At 40.6% G+C, this 20,536-nt stretch overlaps 2 protein-coding genes across 2 annotated transcripts in view; one reads left to right on the top strand and one right to left on the bottom strand.

Annotated features, from left to right (window-relative positions):
• LOC310951547 (serine/threonine-protein kinase WNK2) overlaps positions 1-16,717 on the bottom strand; it is a gene marked incomplete at its 5' end in the record, with an annotated part of 44,715 nt that extends 27,998 nt beyond the window's left edge. Inside the window, one exon of the mRNA XM_083919827.1 lies at positions 16,070-16,717. Coding sequence (XP_083775953.1) covers positions 16,070-16,717 — 648 coding nt within the window. The remainder of the gene's footprint in view (positions 1-16,069) is intronic.
• Positions 1-20,536, top strand: part of LOC310951221 (ninjurin-1) — a gene marked incomplete at both ends in the record, with an annotated part of 249,679 nt that overhangs the window by 222,670 nt on the left and 6,473 nt on the right. The window contains 2 exon segments of the mRNA XM_083919346.1: positions 19,291-19,351; positions 19,355-19,357. Coding sequence (XP_083775472.1) covers positions 19,291-19,351; positions 19,355-19,357 — 64 coding nt within the window.

Genomic DNA, 20,536 nt, shown 5'->3' with positions numbered 1-20,536 from the left:
AAAATCCACTTTTTTCAAAACTGTTAACGCAAAGGCCTAAACAGTGGCACCAATGGTCAAAAGGACTAATTTTGCCTGCAAAAGGCTCTAACTCGGCCAAAACATTTAAAATATGGACCAAAAGCAAATGTTGCCCTCAAACAACACAACTTGCACACAAGTGCATAAGCGCTTCCAATCAGTCATTAGACAAGGGGCATCAAAATACAAAATTCAGCTCTCACTGTGAATCAGTGCTGCATTACTGGACAGCAGCTTACATATCAGTGCCAATTTGCTTTCTTGCAAAAAAAAGATCCAGAATCATATACAATGATTTTTCCAATTTTATTGAATGCAATATTTATTCTTTTTTTTTTAAGATTGTGGCTAAGAAATGAAATATTACAACAGAAACCACATATATAGCATGAAAGAAAAAATAGAGTAAAATCCATCACTGTGTAAGACATAAGGAAAATTAAAATTAAAATTCTGTACAATAAAGAAAAAAATCTCTTCTAGTCAATTCTCTCTTGACGAATAGGCCACATGGCCTCATCTACATCGCACTCAATATTTTCTCTTGCGATGCACCGAGGGAAAAATCTTCTTGCATGCCTGATCCAGCCTTGCTTGCAAGTTACAACACACAACATGGTACCTTTTAAGCCTGCAGACTGATGCAAATTGAAAAGTTGTGTGGAGCAGTGTCAAACAGGTGCTTCAGTGATTTCATACTGTTCAAGAAGTGTCTAAGAGATGGGAACATATATTTTCTGTTTGGTTACCACAGCTAAAGCAATGGAGTTTGGACTGCTTGAATGACATCTGCATTAACTGATTTGCAAGAGGTGTCTTTTGCTCTGCTGAGAGAGTGATGAAGAAGACTTAGAGGTTACCAGTTTCTTCAAACAGGTCGAAGCAATCAAAAAAAACTGTAATCAGAGCAAATCCTCCTAGCCTTGTCTACTTTAAAGTAACCAGATGTATCTGAACAATATAAACAAACAAACACAAACAAAAAAAGAGGCATACAAGTGCAACATACTGAATAAAGAAGATGCCATGGCATTAGTGAACTTGGTGAGCCTTTGATAAATAAATAGCTCATTATAGGTTGTGATGTGGCCATTTTAAAGAGAAAAAAAACAAGCCTGGAAGCTAGTCTGTGTAATTTAGTGAGCATCGCTCAGGAACCTTGATTATACATCAAGCTTATGTAAAGGGCAGAGAAAACACACATAAAGCAACATAAAACTGTCAAACAATGAGCATTCTTCATGTGAAAATACAGTAGATCTTGAGTATCCAGCTATCAAACAGAAACAAGTACTAACAGTAGAGCGCTCCATGAACAGAAGCATAAAAAAAACTTGTTATAACTCAAATAACACAAATACTAGTGAGTCAAAACATTGTTTCACTGACAACAGAATGACACAGGCCATTTTCCTGCAGCGAATGCAGTTTTTGCTGGATAAAAAAAATGTAGTGAAGTGCCACAGGGATTGAGGAGGCTATATCAGGAGGATGAGTGTCTATTATTGATTATTCACTAATAGAATCAGACTACCCCTAGTCAGGAGGCTGTTGGGCTAAAGAGTGTTGATGCAGGCCATCTCTCTGGAACATCAATCTAAAAAACAGTGAGTGATAGATGTAGATGGTGTTCTCAAATTGAAAAAAGGAAAAAAAAAACTTTCTCAAGACAAATTCTGAAACTCATGGGTGCCATATTTTTGACAATGACCCATGTGTCATCATACACAATATGACACACAGACACAGACACACACACACACGCACGCACGCACGCACGCACACACACACAGACACAGACACAGACACAGACAGACGCAGACACAGACACACAGCTCGCTCTTATGATGTCTTTTTCTTTTGGCTTTATGCATTGTACCATACAACATAAAAAGAGGCAATGCCAGTAGCAAAGCACAGAAGCAAAGATAACAGGCTTTATTCTCTTCTGTTTAGGAAAATCATTTTTTGGGACACTGGCCAGTATGGGCAAAATGGGCAAAAAAGGGAAAAATGATGGCTTTAAAACAACCAAGCAGCTGACCCAAGTCACCATCTAGACACCACCCAGTCTGTCTCATCGAGTGCTTCTTATTCTCACAGTGCTCTCACAAATCTCTAAGATCAGTCAACCAGTGAGATCCACAATCGGATGGGTAAACTTATTAAGAAAGCAACAGGTTACAGAATTAGTCCTAATTATCGCAGAGAAATTACACGCTCAAAACAAATTAATGTCAAATTCGTCTCTCTCCACAGCTTTGTGTTCCTAATTATAATTGCCTCTTTCCCCATTAAGTTGGCCTCATCTTGATCCTCGGTTAACAAGGAGCAGATTAGCATCATTTGGGTTTAGTAACAATAGTGTGACAGCGATTTATATTCAAACAACTTGTCAACAACGTCTACTATAAAACCTAGACAGCTAAACCCAGTGTACTCAAAATGTGTCAACACTAAGGAGATTAAGAAAACATTTCACTCCTGGATGTACTTTTCATTATAAAACAAACTAAAACTGGACTCTGTTGAAATCATAAAGACATTTAAAAAGGTTAGCCTCACTCACACATACAGCTTGCCACACTGAAACCACAGAGCAACCAGGCCTTAGAATAGCTTTTTAACACTGCAATGAAAAGCTTAGATTCATTCACAATGATAATGTGATGCTCTATTGATCCCAGCAGGTTTTTTTTTCCCTTTACTGTCAGAATGATACATAACACCACCTTTAAAAGCTGTGTCTTATTCATAGCATATTTAGACATTTCAACAATGAGGGTGTTTTAAATCATGGGATTTCAACCCTGGTTGCCAGGTTTAGAGGTATGCTAAATTACTTGGCCACCCTGCCACCCTCTGCACCCATCCTCAATAACAAATGGCTATTGCAGTGCTTCCGTTGCTGTAACAAAAGCTGGTGCAGGGGAGCAATGAGCCAGCAGACTGCCCACAGCTGAATTGTGTCCCATCAGTCTTTCCTGCAGGAGAATTTGGCCAGCAGTTGTGCGGGTCACTCTGTTATCTCTATTTCAGCGTTACCCTGGGATGCAGCCATACTACACCAAAGCTATGCTAGTTGGCACACTGGCCCTAAGGGTGGTGCAGTGACATTTAAACAAGGAAGAGCTGGTGAGACTGCTGTAAGGCTAAGAGGAGAGCAAAAATGTGCATGTGTCACCAAGTCTTGTCAAGGAGGCGCCTGAAAGACAGGAACACTGCTAAAGATGACAAGTCACTGAGATACTGTGGCCCTGTTCAGACCTAGCATTAACATGCGTCTTTGGTGATCCAGTCACAAGCAGACAGTTCCAAGTTCACATCTCTGGCATTAGAATACATCTCCACATGTGTCTTGAGCGACCACTTGCGATCGGATCTCACTTACTGCATATGAATATGGTCTGAGTGATCGGATATCAATGCATCCTCAATGTGTCTTGGGTGCATTCATATCTGTACTTAGAGCTTACTACTTGTGATTGGATCACCCAAGACACATGTTAATATCAGATCTGAGCAGGACCTGGGATAATAAGATAACGTTTATAAAATCTGCCTATGACCAAATGACTTCTCTGGCATTTGCGTGTGAAGGGAGTTAGCTTAAAAAATGAGGAGGAAGAGATAAGGAGAAGCTATGAGGATGAGACATATGACAGACACCACCACACCCCCAGCACCCTTAGTTAACCGGAAAGACACAGGAGAACAACCGAGAATTAGGTCACAGCTGCCCTCATGACTAAAACTAACTAAGTGGACCTGTGAAAGTTTGTTGCATCGGTGTTTAAGTGTATAACTGTGTGTCTGGCCGACTGTGACCGGGAGTTGACCAATGGGAATTAGGCCATACAAACCTCCGATAAACCTCTTTGCTGTCACAGACTAATTGCGTAGGCTGACAAACAAACAGTTCTTTGACGGAGATAATGAAATAGAAATGTCTGATTACAGACTTGCCTCCTTGAAAGACTAATGCTTTTTATGCAATGGCCATGACAACTGCTGACTAATCACTTCTTTGTTTAGAGACTGAATGACGCTGGATTTTCAGAGGCCAATGCTGATATCGATGTGAGTTTTAAGAAGCAGATAAGTACCTGTTGGCCTGAGTATCTGGCAATATTATTTTTCCATCAAATCCCTTAATTTGCTGAGGCGTTATGACAAAAATATGTAACGAGGTAGAAGATATTTTACAGCTGAACCTAATTATCGAAGCTGACTGTAACAGAAAATATAACAGCAAATGAACTGGATGGAAATTTTACTGGAAAATAACTTTCTTTAAATACTATAAAAAGGCTTAGACAATCTGAATGTTGCCAACATGATAAATAATGTAAGAATGTGTATGAAGGCAGCATGTTACTGTGCTCGATTTTTTTCGGCATATATGTACATACATACACAATAAATTAACCACTTAGTCTATATAAAATCAGTAGACCAAGGCAATGTCTTCACATTGCTTGTTTTGTCCATCCAACAATCCAAAACCAAAACATTACATAACATAACATCACATAAACTAACATAAACTAGGGAAAAGTAAAAAAAATCTTGCATTTGATAAGCTGAATCTGGAACCATACAATGTTTTGCATTTTTGCAATGAGATGCGAATAGTTGATTAATCGACTAATCTTTTCAGCACTAAAGCAAATATAAGCAGATAAAACAGGTGTGTATTCTGCATTGGCCTAAATAAAATATTTAAGAAGTCATCTACTGACTAAATGTATTACAAGACAAGATGCCCAGCCCTTACCTAAAGTCTGAGTGACTCCCCACCTCGGCTCAACAAATCTTTCTGGATCAGATGCACAGCAAACAGACTTGTTAACCTCCCTCTCCCTAAGTAACTGAGATTCAAAGTGCCAGAATTAACACTGATGCTCCGCTTTAGTAGTTGTGTTAAAACTTCTTAAATTATATTTATCCTTTATTGTAATTCCCAAGCAGCAAAGATCAAAATATACCATATTTCCTTAACTTTTTCATTTCAAATTAACAAGATAGTTGGTGGTGACATCTTCAACAAACACCTCCTCAACAGACAATAAACATTCATGCTTAATGGTAACACACAGACACTCAGACCCATTGTAAAAACCAAAGAGTACTAAATACGGCTAGCTATGAATAGCTTTGGTGCTATGATACCCAATTTTACCCCGTTGCTTGAGATAAATATTCACAAATGTGCTCAATGCCCATGTGAAAAACAAAAGCCTATTGAGGCCAGTGTCGACTGGTACGAGCCAGAAAGTGAGTATGGAGGGTGGACCGTTTTGCACATGTGCCCTTCTTCCTTTTCCCACATCACTTGATGATGAGGGAGGACTGGAGCTGAGACAGGGCAGGGTAGAGTGTTGTGCTTGGTATAGAGAGATGTCCTGAACTGAACTCAGCCGCCTGGCCAACCCCCCTCTCTTGACCATTTCATCAGCCGCTGCAGTGTGGGGGCACAGAGCCAGAGAGACAGCCTTGAATCAGTATAATACCCTGACCCAGACTAAACACCACACAGGCAAAACCCAAGCAAGGGTTTATCCTGCATGGAGAATTTTAATATGTCCGAGGCACCTTGAACAAAACTTGTCCAGGTCATAAATAATAAAACCTATTTCAAGAATGCTGTGTTAAATGCATCACTGTCAACTGTGACTGCAACTACTAATCCAGGTTAACTAAAAAGACAGCATAGCAGCAGGATATGCCATCTTAACAGTGCTAGTAGCTAATAAAACCATAATTCACATTGATAACAAGGTGCTATAAAAAGCTGTCAGGTTTGATAGTAGACAGAACATATAACAACTTGACCAATGATGAAGGGAACAGTCAAAGTAATGGTGAAACAGACCAAATGGTTTTCCCGCAAACTGACATCATGTTTGAAAACAGAAAGACAGTACACTAGCTGTCCTCATGGAGGACCCACTGAAGCCTTTTTTGTGTTTTTATTAAATTGAAATTTCAAAACGTACCCATCCGATTGTTTCTTGACTTGTTTAGACTGTATGTACATATGCACATTGTACAGCAACCTGTCATATATAAACAAAATAGCCAGTTCAACAGATCATTTTTGTGTTTCTCCTTCATTTTTATAATATTTTGCCCATGGTAAACATAATATCTAAATACTTTTTAGTCAAGTCGCACAAGTCACAAGTCATCTCCACTAATTACAGCCTCTAAAATGACCACACATTTGAATCAGCAACTCTGATGCAGGTGAGTATGACAAGCTTCATGAAGGTGGGAATTTGACAAGCTTCATGGAGTTGGGATTTACTCTGTATTCCGGCATAACGCACTCCCAGGCTCAGGGAGAGTAAGCTCTTGTTGTACAGGAGGAAATCCTCTTGCTGTTAAACAAAGGAGTTATCTGTGTCGTTCCTCCCGCACAGTGTCAGAGAGGTTTTTAGTCCAGGTACTTTCTGGTCCCCAAATGGGGGAGGAGCTGTATTCGCCCTATCCTGGATCTACGTGCTCTGAACAAATATCTTAGGAAATACAAGTTCAGGATGCTTACACACACATCCCTGCTGCGACAGAAGGACCGGTTCGCTTTCAATGTCCCATGGGAGTGATATTGTCATTCTTGCAGGACCTGATTGACAAACAAAAAGCCCTCTCCATGGTTAGGAAATTAAGTGTACTTGGCGCCTGTCACGTGAAGTTTTGGAGGCAAACAGCAAGCCAGTACCCACTGGTTTGCAGTTTTACGAAGGGAGCGTGCAGGCTTCTCCCCAGACCACTGGTACCACCATTGGATCTGGCTGTGGTTCTAGAAGGGCTTAAGGGCCCTCCGTTTGAGCCAATGAAGAGCTTGAAGCACATGTCTCTCAAGACAGTGGTGGCTCTGGCTTCGGCTAAACGGGTTAGAGACATCCATGCGCTTTCGGTGCATCCGTCATGCACTCAGCTTTTCCCAGGGGACGTGAGGATGCTTTTGAAGCACAACCGGGCTCTTGTGCCTAAAGTGGTGGGCTCATGTTCTCCTATTGACCTTGTGACTTTTGCTGCCTCACCAGGAGAGCAGTGGTCACATGCGTGCGGTGCGGTGCGCACGTACATGGACAGGAATACGATCGGCTGTTTGTCTCCTGGGCTAGTCCTCATAAGGGGAAACCTATCATAAAGCAGAGCCTGTCCCACTGGGTCGTGGAGGCAACTGCTTTGGCCTATTCTAGTCGGGGTTTGCAGCCAATTGCGGGCCTGTGGGTGCACTCGACTTGGGGCTTGGCCGCATTGCCACATTGGGCTGTGCTGCAGCGAGTTGGTCCTCTCCTTTTGTCCGTTTCTATATGCTGGACATCTCCGCTCCCTGCATGGCACGCACGGTTTTGCTGTCCTGATTGGAACAGAGTGCCTTTCCCTGTGGGTTGGTGGACGCTAGATAAGCTTGTCTGGCAATACGGGAGCAACCATTTCCCATAGTAAGACATCAAATTAAATATTATGAAAGAGAACTTTAGGTTATTTACACAACCCCGGTTCTCTGAGTAATATGAGTGAGGTGTCTCACCAGACAACCCTTCTTGCTTGGGCGAGTGAGAAGAGGTGCTTATCTTGAAAGAGGTGGTGCCGTCTGCATGAGCTATTTAAGGTAGGTGGGACTACCTGTGGCGGATGGACACGTTTCACCAGCCAATCAGGATTGGTGTAATGAGATAAATGCTTCTGAGGGCTGCAGCAGGGGCGTGCATTCCATAGTGAGTCATCTCACTTATATTACTCAGAGAACCTGGGTTATGTAAATATCCTAAAGTTTTACATGGTGTCAAAATAAATGTTAAGCAGTTTAAAGTTGGACATAAGTACAACTGCTTGGTCATTTGTATTTTCATGCATTATTACATAAATAGCTTAGTGATGCAGAGGTCAGCTAGAGTGTGTTATTAAAAGTAACCCTTGTCTTCATACCACAGAGCCTGCAGTAAGCAGGAGGCCTCCAGTAAGCAGGAGGCCTGAGCAGGATACAAAGGTGCTCAAGATTTGTTCATACAAATATCCTCCATAAATTCCAAAAAGGATTACTAATCCTAATGAGATGTTGTGACACTTTGTATTGTTGGGGAGGGACGAGGGAGGTCAGAGGCCATTTAGTTAATTCTTCATCAGTCCAAGTTGTCTCTGGAGGTTGCTGAATCCTGGAATGATCAGTGATGAAATAACTATAACAAACATTCCAATAGAATGTGCAGGCAGAGCAAGCACAATTTCATATCGTTGCCACTTAATATAACAGTGAGCGTCTGTATGTGTCGCCATTAATACAAGTCTGCAAGTAAAAACAAGGGAGCACACTGGGATACAAGAGGTCAGATTGCTGGTGCATTAGTGGCACAGAAAGGTAGAAGCAAAATGATTATCGACAGAAATGTAATGCAGCTATTTTCATCAGCAATTAATTAGGCAGGGACACACCATGCCGTCTTCAAACAACTATTGGGGACTAATGAGGACTTTTACGTCGTCTCACGGCGCCCGTGTGTCACCCAAAAAGTGGCACTTGAACACACCACAAAGACTACAGCCGACATCCAACTAGCACTTAAATTCTGCGCCTGTGTGACGAGAGTACCTGTATTTAAAAAAGGTAAACAGGAAGATAGACAGGATGGCTCAAGATGCTAGATAGCAAATTGACAACAAAACCACATACTGTATATACCAGAACAAATTTTATTTAGCATATGCAAGCAAACAATAACACAAACAATTAAGAACCATTTCTGCTAAGAGCTTAATGACTTTCCTAATAAAACAAGTTTATTTTCTAGTTCAGTCTCTTGACTTAAGCCGTTTGGTCAGTTTCCCTATTTTCGTTTCTCTTCTGTTGCACTGACTGAACTGACAATCAACATGATTTCTTTGGACGCTTGTTGGCCTGACTTCAACTGAAGGCCGTTGGCTAGACTGAAAAAGACATAAACGTAACCTAGGGCTATAGGAAAATGTGATTTTTTTTTTTTTAACATTTTTCAGTATTTTATAGACCAAACAATAATCAAGAAAATATTGTGCAGATTAATCAGTCAACGTAAACAATCGTTCATCATTATATACTATAATGCATTGTGAAAATAAGTCTAAATTATTAAAAACTCACGCCAAACAGTCAGATATGTACTGGCAAAGAGTAACGGTAGGCCCACATAGATCTTCAACCAAACTGACCGAAATACAGAACAAAAACTTAAAAGTACTATTAACTGCAGCCCTAAAAGAGACAAAACAACACATCTGACAAGATGGCCTACTGCGATGTCCTTCAAGCTGTTTCTTTAATTTTGTCCACCTCTGTATATTGACGCTCTTCCTGCCAAGCATTGTAAACTCATATAAGCATTCTGAACTATGCAGCATTTTAAACAAATAGTTATAACTGTTCTTCAACTTTAGTAAATGAGGAGAAGAGCTTCCCTACTTTGACAACAGTCTGACTCTCAGACCACTTTAACTTCAAGCTGTGTCTGTGCAGGCTGGGGTTTCCACTGACCTTTGCTAAACAAAACATACATAAAAATTGTTTTTACAAAGCATCATTTAGTTTAAGATGAAACGTAACCTGATTATGGAACATATATTTCCTGGCATTCTTCCCCTTTAGATGATGCTGGACTAAGACTGTGAGGTCTGACTAAAACAAAATGTCACATCTTACTTGTCAAAACACTTTTTTGACTTATTTATTTCCTGTGTGCAAAATAAATATATATATATATCTTATGTATTAGATCTAGATTCTATTTACTTGCCTCTTTCCAACAAGTCTGTTTGAGCTATACCACAGGCCACATTATTGTAGCTCTAACAGGCTTGCCCTCCTCTCTTCATTTGGCTGAGTGATGGGAGCTCAGACATGCCTGAAGATGAGACCACTGAAAAGGCACTGGTTAGCTACAGCCAGTGGGTCTTTGCTTCCCTGGGCCTCTTAAAGCCAAATGGGCTGTAACCAATGACCCACTTGAGCATCTCAAAATTTGTTTTCCTTTTGCAATCTGAGCAGACAAGAAGGGTTGTTTGTTGTAAGCGCTATACAAAAATGTTAAAAGGAATACTTAACTTGTAGAATCACCATTTGTATATTAAGTATTTTTTTCCCCATGCATCCATGGTGAACAAATAAACCAAAAACGGAGAAAAGTCTTGATGCATTCAACTAATAATATTTTTTTTTCTTCTTTTTCTTTCTCTTATCCTAGAATGTACGCTGGAGATCAAAATTAGAGAACAAATTATGAATACTTGACCTATTCAGAAATGAATAGGAAATGTAGAGACCACAGGACATCACTAATTTCTCACACTGCTCTGGTTTGATCTTGGTCCATTCTTCTTCAGTCTCTTCCACAGTTCACTTACTGTAGTGGGTTTCTTAGCCATTTCTTTGTTGCCACGGATTTTCCAGAGATTCTCTATGGGGTTTCGATCTGGAATCTGGGCTGGCCATTTCATTGTTTATATATTCTTCACTTTAAGGAACTGCGTAACCTGTTTTGCAGTGTGACAGGGGGCATTGTCTTGCATAAAAATTGCGGGCTGATTGGGAGACAATTACAGTGAAATGTATTGCATGTTGCCAAAGGAGGTTCACAAACATTTGCATTCACTCTGCCATGTAGCTGTACAAGAGGCCGAACTCCTGCTGCAGAAAACGTCCCAGAAACCATGGCATGACTTTGTAAAAGTTCAACTTATTTGGGTTTGATGGAAAAAATATGTTCAGTGTAGAAATGCACCGATCCGATACCGAATATCGGCTCTGATATTGACTAAATAACTGGATTGGATATCAGATTAATGAGGCCGATCCAGCATTCCGATCCAGCCATTTCTTTTTCATTAATTTCATATACAGCAAGTTAATTAAGCCATTGTTTGTTGGGTTTCAGACAGCTGCTATATTTTATATAACATTTTAAAATACATGTACATGGAAGTGTTATTTATTTATTTTTGCTGATAATGTACACTTTATTTGTTAATAAATAACATCAAGTACATTTATTACCTTTTTTTTAACAAGACTAAATGTCTATGTTAAGCCTGAAGCCTTGACTCACATGGCAAGGTATACGGTTCATTCATTCAAGAGTAGTATCAGATCGATATTGGGTATCAGCTGATATGCTCAGCCCAACAGAGCAGTGTGAGAAACCAGTGATGTCCTGTAGGCGCAGATGTGCTGAAGTCATTCAAAGCAAGGGCCTCTACACTTCCTAGTTATTTTTGAAATAATTCAGCTCAGTGTTTCTTTCACAAAATACCTTGGTTATTTAAAAACACATTCTAGTACAGCAGTGGATATTCTATCAAATTATGAACAATAAAAAATAAATAAATAACAGTATTTTACAATAAATCAAGTACTAATCATTTGTTCTCTAATTTAGATCACCAGTGTATGTGTGGTGTAGCCAGACCGTACTGGAGCACAGTAGGGTTTGGTAAATCAAAACTATGCTGTTGTTAAATACGGACGCATATTACTTCAGTGCACCTAAACTTTTCTCCATGTTTAGATTCTTCGTTCACCGTGGAGGCATGCGAGAAAGAAAAAGTTATCTTCACCAATTCAAGGCACCACTCAATGAGTAATATATACAAATCATTTTGCGGTTGAAGCATTCCTCTAATCCAAAGAGACAGCCATATGATCATAAACACATTACCATCCATATAACATGGCTCAATCTAATCTACCATGACAGCTAAATTCCAGTGTTTGAAACCAATATATTGAGATAGTGACTCATGGTGTCATTTGCTGGGTCAGGTTTCCAGAATGTCCAAATCTCCAGCAAACATTCAGAGACAGGCAGCTTCATATCACTGCTATAATATCATTGCCAGCCCTGCATTCACAAACTGAGAACTAGATTTAATCTACAGAACAACAGGCTCACTGCGAAATACCACAGAGAAGTCAGCCCCTGACCAAAGTCAGAAGTAAACTGTCATTCACATAACATTCAAAACTGAGATACAAATCCATACACAGACCCATAATTGGCAGAAATGAATAGTTTCCAAAGTTAAAAAAAAAAATTCCAGTGAGCAGTGATAAAATGAGACAAGGCAAACAGAAACACAAGAAGTGTTTCTTCTCGACAATAACACAAACTCACAACAGGCATCTTTCTCTCAGATTAACATCCTTGCCTGAGCCAGGGCCATCTGTGTTATGCCAGCAGCCTGGCATGGAAACAGAGATGTGGGGGTGATGGGAATTGGAGGAAAGGGGGCAGGGGGTTGATAGAGAGAGAAAATGAGAGAGAGCAGGGAGGGAGAGAGACAGAGAGAATAAACACAGAACCAGATTAAAATATCTAGGCAAGAAAACCATGTGACTATTGGAAGGAGGGGAAAACAGTGGAAAATCACAGTCATATCTCTTTCCCTACATCTTTCACAGAGAGCTCCTCTGTCTTCCATCACAGTCCACTGAGCTAGGTAAAGCTACATACAACACTGATGAGTAAACATGCACAAGACAGGCATAAAAACTATTTTGGGTGCAATCTTAGACTAGTTGATACCTGCACTTCCCAAATGCTGTTGAATATGACAGAAAAGAGCTGTTGTGATTGTGGGCAGCATAGGTTCTTGGCTCATTCCTGCTTGCATGATGCACAACAACATTAAGCATGCTGTTAAATCCCTCTGGAGCTACAAAGATTTATCTTAAAGAAAGCCTATAAAACATAATTTGCTGCACTACGATAAAGAGTCTGGTCAAGCTTAGTACACCTGAAGCAACTCTAAACCTTGTCCAAAAGGCTTAACATTCAATGGCACTTTAACTGTGGCTTTATAATACAGCAGCTTAGAAGTACATTGGAATAGCCATAATGATTGGTGCTGAAAATTTTTAATAAGTTATAGGTGATAATTCTTCTGTCAGTTTGACAGTATTTATGTCACTTTTTTTAAAGTGAAAGTGCCCAAATATATATTATGTGCAGTGTTTCCCCCAGGTTTACAGCTTTGGGGCAGGGGGCAATGACAAAAAAAATTTAAGGAATCATGGTTTTCATATGTTTCTACTGTAGCGGATCGCCTGAATGTTCTTTTCTTAGCGGACCAGTCATTGTTTAATCAAACAATTTAATGGCTGGGTTCGTATTAAAGGTCAATCCCCACATGGATAAATGAATCAGTGTTAAAAGGCATTAAAAACCACCAGACAGAAGGAGCACAATTATACAACAATAATCAGATCCACGATGCAAACTCAGTTTAAATCAGTGTATTACACAATGAGCTACACTCTGCATCAGAAAATGTATTTGAAATAATTAATGTCTAAAAGGTTCAAATAATGTTCCCCAACAGAAACAGTCCAGAGTTAAATCAAATATAAAGAAGAATTTCAGTTTGTTTGATTCTGTTTAAGTTTTTTTTTGTAGGAGTGAATCATCTTATCAAACAAAGCAATAAAGGATCTCTGATAAGTTTCAGTTTCGTTTTTCCCGTTAGGAGTGGAGCCTTTTCCCAAACAATTTAACAAACAATCTTTAAAAAAGTGACTCTCCAACACTGTCAGACCAACACGGGGGGGGGGGTTCCCCTAATATAATGGTAGGGGAAACACTGATATATATGTATTTGCTGTTTTGTCTTTTATAATAGTAAACTGAATACCTTTTCCGATTTGGACTGACTGAGTTGTACAGGGTGAAAGTATTGCTTTTCCATTAAAAAATATATTTTGTCTGAATTACCGTAATATCTTTTTTTAATTTAGACGGGTTTGACAATGACTTTCTGTCACGTTGCAGGTTGCCAGGGTTGTCTGTTGTTCGGCTACTGTAGGCTGGCTCTGGTGAAATGGAGTTTGCCAATCCTGCAGCTGGGCAATAACGAGAGTCAGTATAGGCCAAGCATTCACTCGATGGAGTGAGATAAAGGAGTTTAACGGCATTAAAACGCACGCCGAAATGACTACGTTACTCCTTGATCGGTAAGCTAACTTTCATGTTACTTAACTCTCAACATTACTTAGCTGTAACGGTAATGCTAACGGTAAGTGTCAGTCAAAATCCTCTGCAATACTTGTTTTTAAGGTGCGATTTGCCAGAGGGGATGGGTTCAAACAGACTCCGGTCTCCTGTAGGCTACTGGGCAACGAACATTGGTACCTGACTGCCAGAATAATTTTTTGTTGTTGCGACTACGATCTTGAGACATTAGATGACGGTGTTCTGCTCATTCTTCATATTCCACCTTTAAGTAATTAATGAATGACTGAATAGATGAACAGGCAGATGAATCAATAATTCGAGAAAAATGTTTGCTTAAGTCCTTAAACTTACAATTGAATCAAGTTCTGCATTTAAAGATCTGCAACACTTAATCTGACTGATTTAACTCGGCACCATTCTTATATAGTCTAATATCAAACTGCTTGTCATAAACCACTGACATGGTTAAATTCCCTGGACGGCCAGTTTTATAAAAAGGCCGGATTTATCAACATATAATCACAAACAGTACTGATCAACCAAGGAAGGCACAACATGAGACCTTATTAACTCAGGCACACAAAGTTTCAGCTGACTGTTTCCGATCGTCTCAGTTAGCGAACGAACGAGAGAGCGCTCGGATGAAACACACTGCGCTCGGGAGGGTCTGTGAGGAAGACGGTCAGCTCAAAGCCACAATATATGAAAGAGCTACTAGATGTGCGGATTGTGAGAAAGGACCATTTGTATTGTGATTAACATCCTTTATTGACTGACTGCTAGAGGGAATTTTAATGTGTCACTAGGGGAGAATAAAATACAGTAAATTGCTTCCTGTTCCACATCCTATCACCTAGAGTCTAAATGCAGCTCAGCATTATCAAGTTGAGGGAGATCTGTTATTGCTCACCGCTACTATCAGTCTGCGTGACATCATCACCCAAGTGAAGTCATCATGTCTCTCAGCGCTCCTGCACCCTTACTCATTACTATCTTAAGAGTCCTTTACAGCGATAAGATGCGTGATTGCCTTGTAATGCTGCAGTCAAACAAAACAAGTTTAGTTCTTTCAGTGCATACTTTAGTCACTCAGGTAACTGACACAGCATGTTTTCAGTGCCTTAGGAATCAGTATTCATTGTGGCCACAGGATCGCCACAAGGTTCCCAGCATGCTACAGCACACTTCAGCTGCTTCCTGTCTGCCTACCTCCTGTTGCACAGAGGGAGGGATGCAGGGAGAAGCATGTCTCATAACATGCAGACACACTACTAGGACAGAGCATACACAAGCATCTCAGGCACAGTCCACTCCCAATAACTATGCTCACCGTTATTACATTATCAGCTGGGTAAATGAAAAGAACAAAAATTAAGGATGGTTAATTCAAACTGTTGGAAATTAATCCCTAACTATTTTAATCTGAACAGTGAAAGAATAACAAATCACAGTAGACGTTCTCTTTCTTGGAGGGGGCCAGTCATGCTTACTGTAGTCCCCCTTAAGCCCCCTGGGAGAGAGAGAGAGAGGGAGAGAGGTAATCCCTGCTGCAGTCTCCAAAGGACGGAAATAATTAGATAATACCTTTGCACAGTCTAAGCTGGTGATTTTCCTGTGTCTATGTAACGCAAGACAAGATAGACACTCCTTGTGCATTTGCAAAAATTGCTGATCCCTGTACTCCAGTGGTGGTATGCGTCAGCGGCTAACGGTTGTCAATCACTTTTCCTGTGTAAACCATTTAAAATTTAGTGGTAACCCATTTGCAACTTTGCCGACTCCCTTGTGAGGCTGACTGACAGCTCCCTGACGACATCACCATTATACCAACATCATGTGTGAACCTTCACCGACAGAGAGGAGAGCACAGAGAGGGGGTTTCCTCAGAGGCATTCATCCACTAATGTATATATATCACTAATTGGAAAAGCAACCTATGTATTTCTTGTATAGAACAAGAATGTGAAGGTAGCTATTACTATCATTGTCTCCCACGCCCATCTGCAAGAAAACAATTTTTTTAAAGGGTGTTATATGTAGCACAGTTATTACTTTACCTGCAGCTCACACCAGGCAACTTCAACCCAGGTCTCAGTATCCAGGCCCTTGTAGACGGTCTTGAAGGACCCTCTCCCCAGCTCTATGTCAAATTTGAGGAATCTTCCTCCTGGAGATGTAGAGACTGCTTTCATCTCTGCCTCCTCCTCGTTCTCCTCACTGGATGCCTTTGTAGCAGCTTTACCACTAATATTGCATGTAAGATTCAACACATCTCCATCTTTATGCTTCTCCTCATCGGCACTGGCGCTCTCTGTTGCACTGTCTTTTTGTCCAGCTTGACTTTCAGTGCTGGAACCTTCCTGTATCCCACAACTAGTCCCCCGTGTCCTGTCTACTATTGTCCTCAGGTTTATGTTTAGGATCTTATTCCTGTTATCACATTCAGGCGCTTCAAATGCCTGCTCGTCTGCATCCGAGAACCACAGACTTCTCCTGATGAATCTCTGATGCACATTCCTCTGATAACTGGAGGAAGGGTCCGCACTGGGGTCATTCCCACCTCTAACTACAGAGTCCACAAGATTGACATTTCCATCACCCATGGCCTGATACATATTAATGGCCAATTCGCACTGAGAGTTGAGCATGGGTGGGTATTTCAGTTCTTGGTGGGCCTCAGAGTTTGAATTAGCCTCCGGCTCCATGGTGAATCAAAAGTTCAGTCACTTTGGTTTCCAGGTCATTCGTGCCATGGCTAGTCTTCCAAACATGCAGCTTCAGAGATGGATACCTGCAGCGCCCACTCGGTGACGCAGTTTTTCCAGCAGAGGGCCCCTAACAACAGTGACAGACCGATTTCATCCAATATCAAGAGCTGGAAAAAGAAATGTTGCCAGTTAGTGAAACAAAATCCAACAATCCCTCGTGTGTTCAGTTTAGCAGTGCGTGTTGGGTTCACGGGTGTCCGTCATGTCGGAGTTTAAGTTAGTTCATGTCAATAAATAAAAGCAGGTGGATGGAAATCCAAGCCCAAGAGTTAAAGAAAAAACTATTTTTAGCAGAAGGCGTCATCGGCCGCCTGGCTCTGACGACACAAGTTAACGTTAACCGTAGCGAATTCCGAACCAACGTTTGTTGCTAATTTACTGTCAACATTCAGATAACAATAGGTAACCTGGTCTCCAAACATTTATATCACTGAAAAAGATGGGACACGACTCACCTATGTTCAAAAAAAGAGAAGAAAACCGGCCAAACTACCTCGACTAAACTCACGCTGGCGAAACACGACGTGCCAGCTCCGGTGTTTGAAAACCCTCGCTAACGTTAGCCGGTTGTCCACGGCAAAAAGGTGGACTTTAAAAACGCCCTATCTGCATAGTGTCGTCCATTTTCACGTACAAAAAGCTATCCAAAACTACAAACAAATGCAGGTTCAACTCAGTCTTTGCGAAGTGAACACACACCACGTATTGACGAGAAAAAAAGAAAATGACGAATATGTTGTATTTTTCTCCTTCTCAAGTCATTGCATCCCCCTCTTCGGTTGCAGATACAACGATGCCGAGTCTCTCCACGGGTTCTGCCTCTGTATGCGGAGCGTGTAGTTACAAGACCAGTCTGACCGACACGGGAAATATTTAGTTCGCCTGCCTCCCCTCGACAATTAATTTACGCGGACAACTGTTTTCGCTTGTCATCGTCTTCTCCCCATTAGGTTAATACAGCGGTGAGGCACACAAATGTGTTTCCCATTCAGCTGCTTTGCTTGGTTCCACGCCCCTAGTAACGAATGCAGGGGCCGTCCAATCACACAGCACACTGGGGACACAACAGAGAGAGAGCCCACTCATACTGCTGTAGGCTACTGTTCAGCTGTCATTGAGCGACACATATCTCATAAAAACACCAACAATGCAAGTTTGGAATCAATGCAAGTGAATGATAAAGCCGTTCAATCATTATTATTCCTTACAAAAAAGCCTATTATCACACGCCCTTCACCAACTCCACTAATCCCCAGTCTATCTGCCTCTTACTCAGAGCTCAACAGCCTACTTTACAACACAATTTTATAAAAAATACATAGCTATATTTTTAATTAGTGTTGTTGTGACACATGTTAGAATCAATACATGTAAATCTACTACTTTGTCATGTAGGGTTCTTACAGGTCCCTGTCTTCTCTTCCCCTACAACAGGACACTTTGCAGCTCAGTTTCACAGAGCTGCAGCCAGCAGCTGAGGTGCAGTAGGCTGCCATATGCATGGGAAAATGATGAGCAGCAACATCGGGGGAAGTGGAACTGAGGTATGACTCTTAAAACCCTTTTTTTATTTATTAAAAGGTATATCTTGCATTGTGCCATGCTATGCTGTATGGGACCGATGTAGAATTGATTGGTATATGATAAGTTGTGGGTTGCACAACTAACAACAGCAAGACATGGGAGAAGCCTGGGTGCAATATTTATCTGCCCACCAAGGGTTTTTTTTATTCTTGCTTGCAAAGAAATGTGTCCAAATCCAAACAAGATAATCCAACAAAGTGCCAAACAAGTGCTTAAAGATGGATCTGGAAAATGTGATGCAATGCAATGTATCGGTCATGCAACGAACACTAAAGATGCAAGCTTACATTGTTAAATTTTAGTTTGGAGTTTGTCAAAGAGGTGTTCATTCACCTTTGTGGTAATTTCTGAAGCTATAGTTTGTGGTGTTGTTGCATTTTTATGTAAACTGATCCTGTTTAAGCATCCACCCCCTGTGGCATCTTCTAATATTACATGTAATATATGTGAAGATGAAATATATAGACTTTGCAGAACAGAAATGACGCATGTCCACACAGAAACATGTCAATAAAAGAAAAACAGAGATCATCACGTCTGTTTCAGGCATACAGGGTCAGATGACAGTCTGGTTCTGTTGAGGAGCGAAGCATTGTTGGCACCTGAGTGACCTTATTAATAATGAATGCCCTCCTTTGTTTCCTCTTCACTGGCCAAAATACACACACAAACACATGCACACACATACTTTTACTTTTGCATAATGTCATCCTATGTCATGTCAAAACAAGGAGTATTTATTGAGTTTTATGTGCCGATTGAAGTTGCCATTTGACAAGTAATTAAAGTAAATGGGAGTTCAGAAGCAATTTTACAGGGCAGGAAACGGGCATCGCAATGTCATCTCCATATCAATGTGTTTATAGAGCCATTTAATTTCAGATAGATGTGTATGTGTTTGTGTTTGTGTTTGAGGAAGAAGGTAGAGGGAAGAGAGAGACCCTAGCAGCCAGAGATACTTCCTTGTTGGAGCTCGGCCATCAGATGTAGAACGTAATACCCTTACACTCAATAAAATGTGCAATTGGTCACATTTACAATGTGTCTCCCACCACCGTGAGTCAATAAGAAACAATCCATGGCTGTTTTGTGGATCTTTTATGCAGACTTTACTCAGGCTTTTAATATCTGTGCGTGTATTACACTGAAACCTAAGACTAATCAGATTCTGTGTCAGATGTCAGTAAAGTGCTAGCACATTCTTGAGAGTATCCTCTTTGTGAATCAGTTTACTTCAACTTTCTCTGGAATGAGGATGTGTTTCAGTTGATAGGCCACACTGAAACAAACGGACATGTTTTCTTTGCACTGTGTGAGGCTGTAAAACTGAAAGCCCACAGAGAATCATGGAAATTAGATTTACAGTTGGGTCGATCCTCATCTTGGAGGAGGGCCAGAGTTTAAGGTGAGTGAGAGAGGGAGGCTGCTGATATGATGGATGGATGGAAAGCAAAGAAGTGCTGATGCATAAGAAAAGAAAGGAAGGGGAACACACCGTGCAGTAACAGATTCAACTTTGTTTGCTTTTTCATCATGTTGCTGAACAGCAGCAAGTTCATTTAACTAAATAATAAATGTAAGGTCTCACCATGTCTTAAGTGGTGTCTTGCATTGTTGCTGCAAAGAGCTTTTTACATGTCAGATACAGAGTGGTAGGTACAAAGCAATAGTCCTGTCATACGTTCACAGTAACTGACATGCAGGTATTTAGCTTAGCGGTTATTAGTCAGTGTGACGATGTGGGAAAAGGGGAAAAGTTTAGGATTAGGTGTGTGAGTTGAATGAGTTCATTTCTTTTGCTTGGGAGTCAGCCAACACTTTAGTTGGCTATTGAATACACGATTAAACACTTTTTTATGCTTTAATTAAGATTTAGTCTGAAGATTTTAATCTCAGGAATTTACAAATTGCCTTTCCAGAGCAACGCAGGTAACCTATTGCATTACAAACAGCTATTAGGCAGACATAAAGATATTTATTTATGATGGGAGACAACTCTATCCATTCTCTCACGTGTGAAACTGTGGATGGCTGTGGATTGTTAAAGAGCAGTCTTATTTGTTTTGAAAACACTGCATAATATGTCACCAGTTTAAGTCTTACATTGCCCGATCTCTACCTAAATGAGCTTCCAGCACTTTAATTTTTCAGCCCAATTACTCTTCTCTTTTC

This window comes from Echiichthys vipera, assembly GCF_963691815.1.
Source record: "Echiichthys vipera genome assembly, chromosome: 9".
Lineage (NCBI taxonomy): Eukaryota > Metazoa > Chordata > Actinopteri > Perciformes > Trachinidae > Echiichthys > Echiichthys vipera.
The sequence above is the reverse complement of the archived record's forward strand: the minus strand, read 5'-3'. Positions and strand labels throughout refer to the sequence as shown.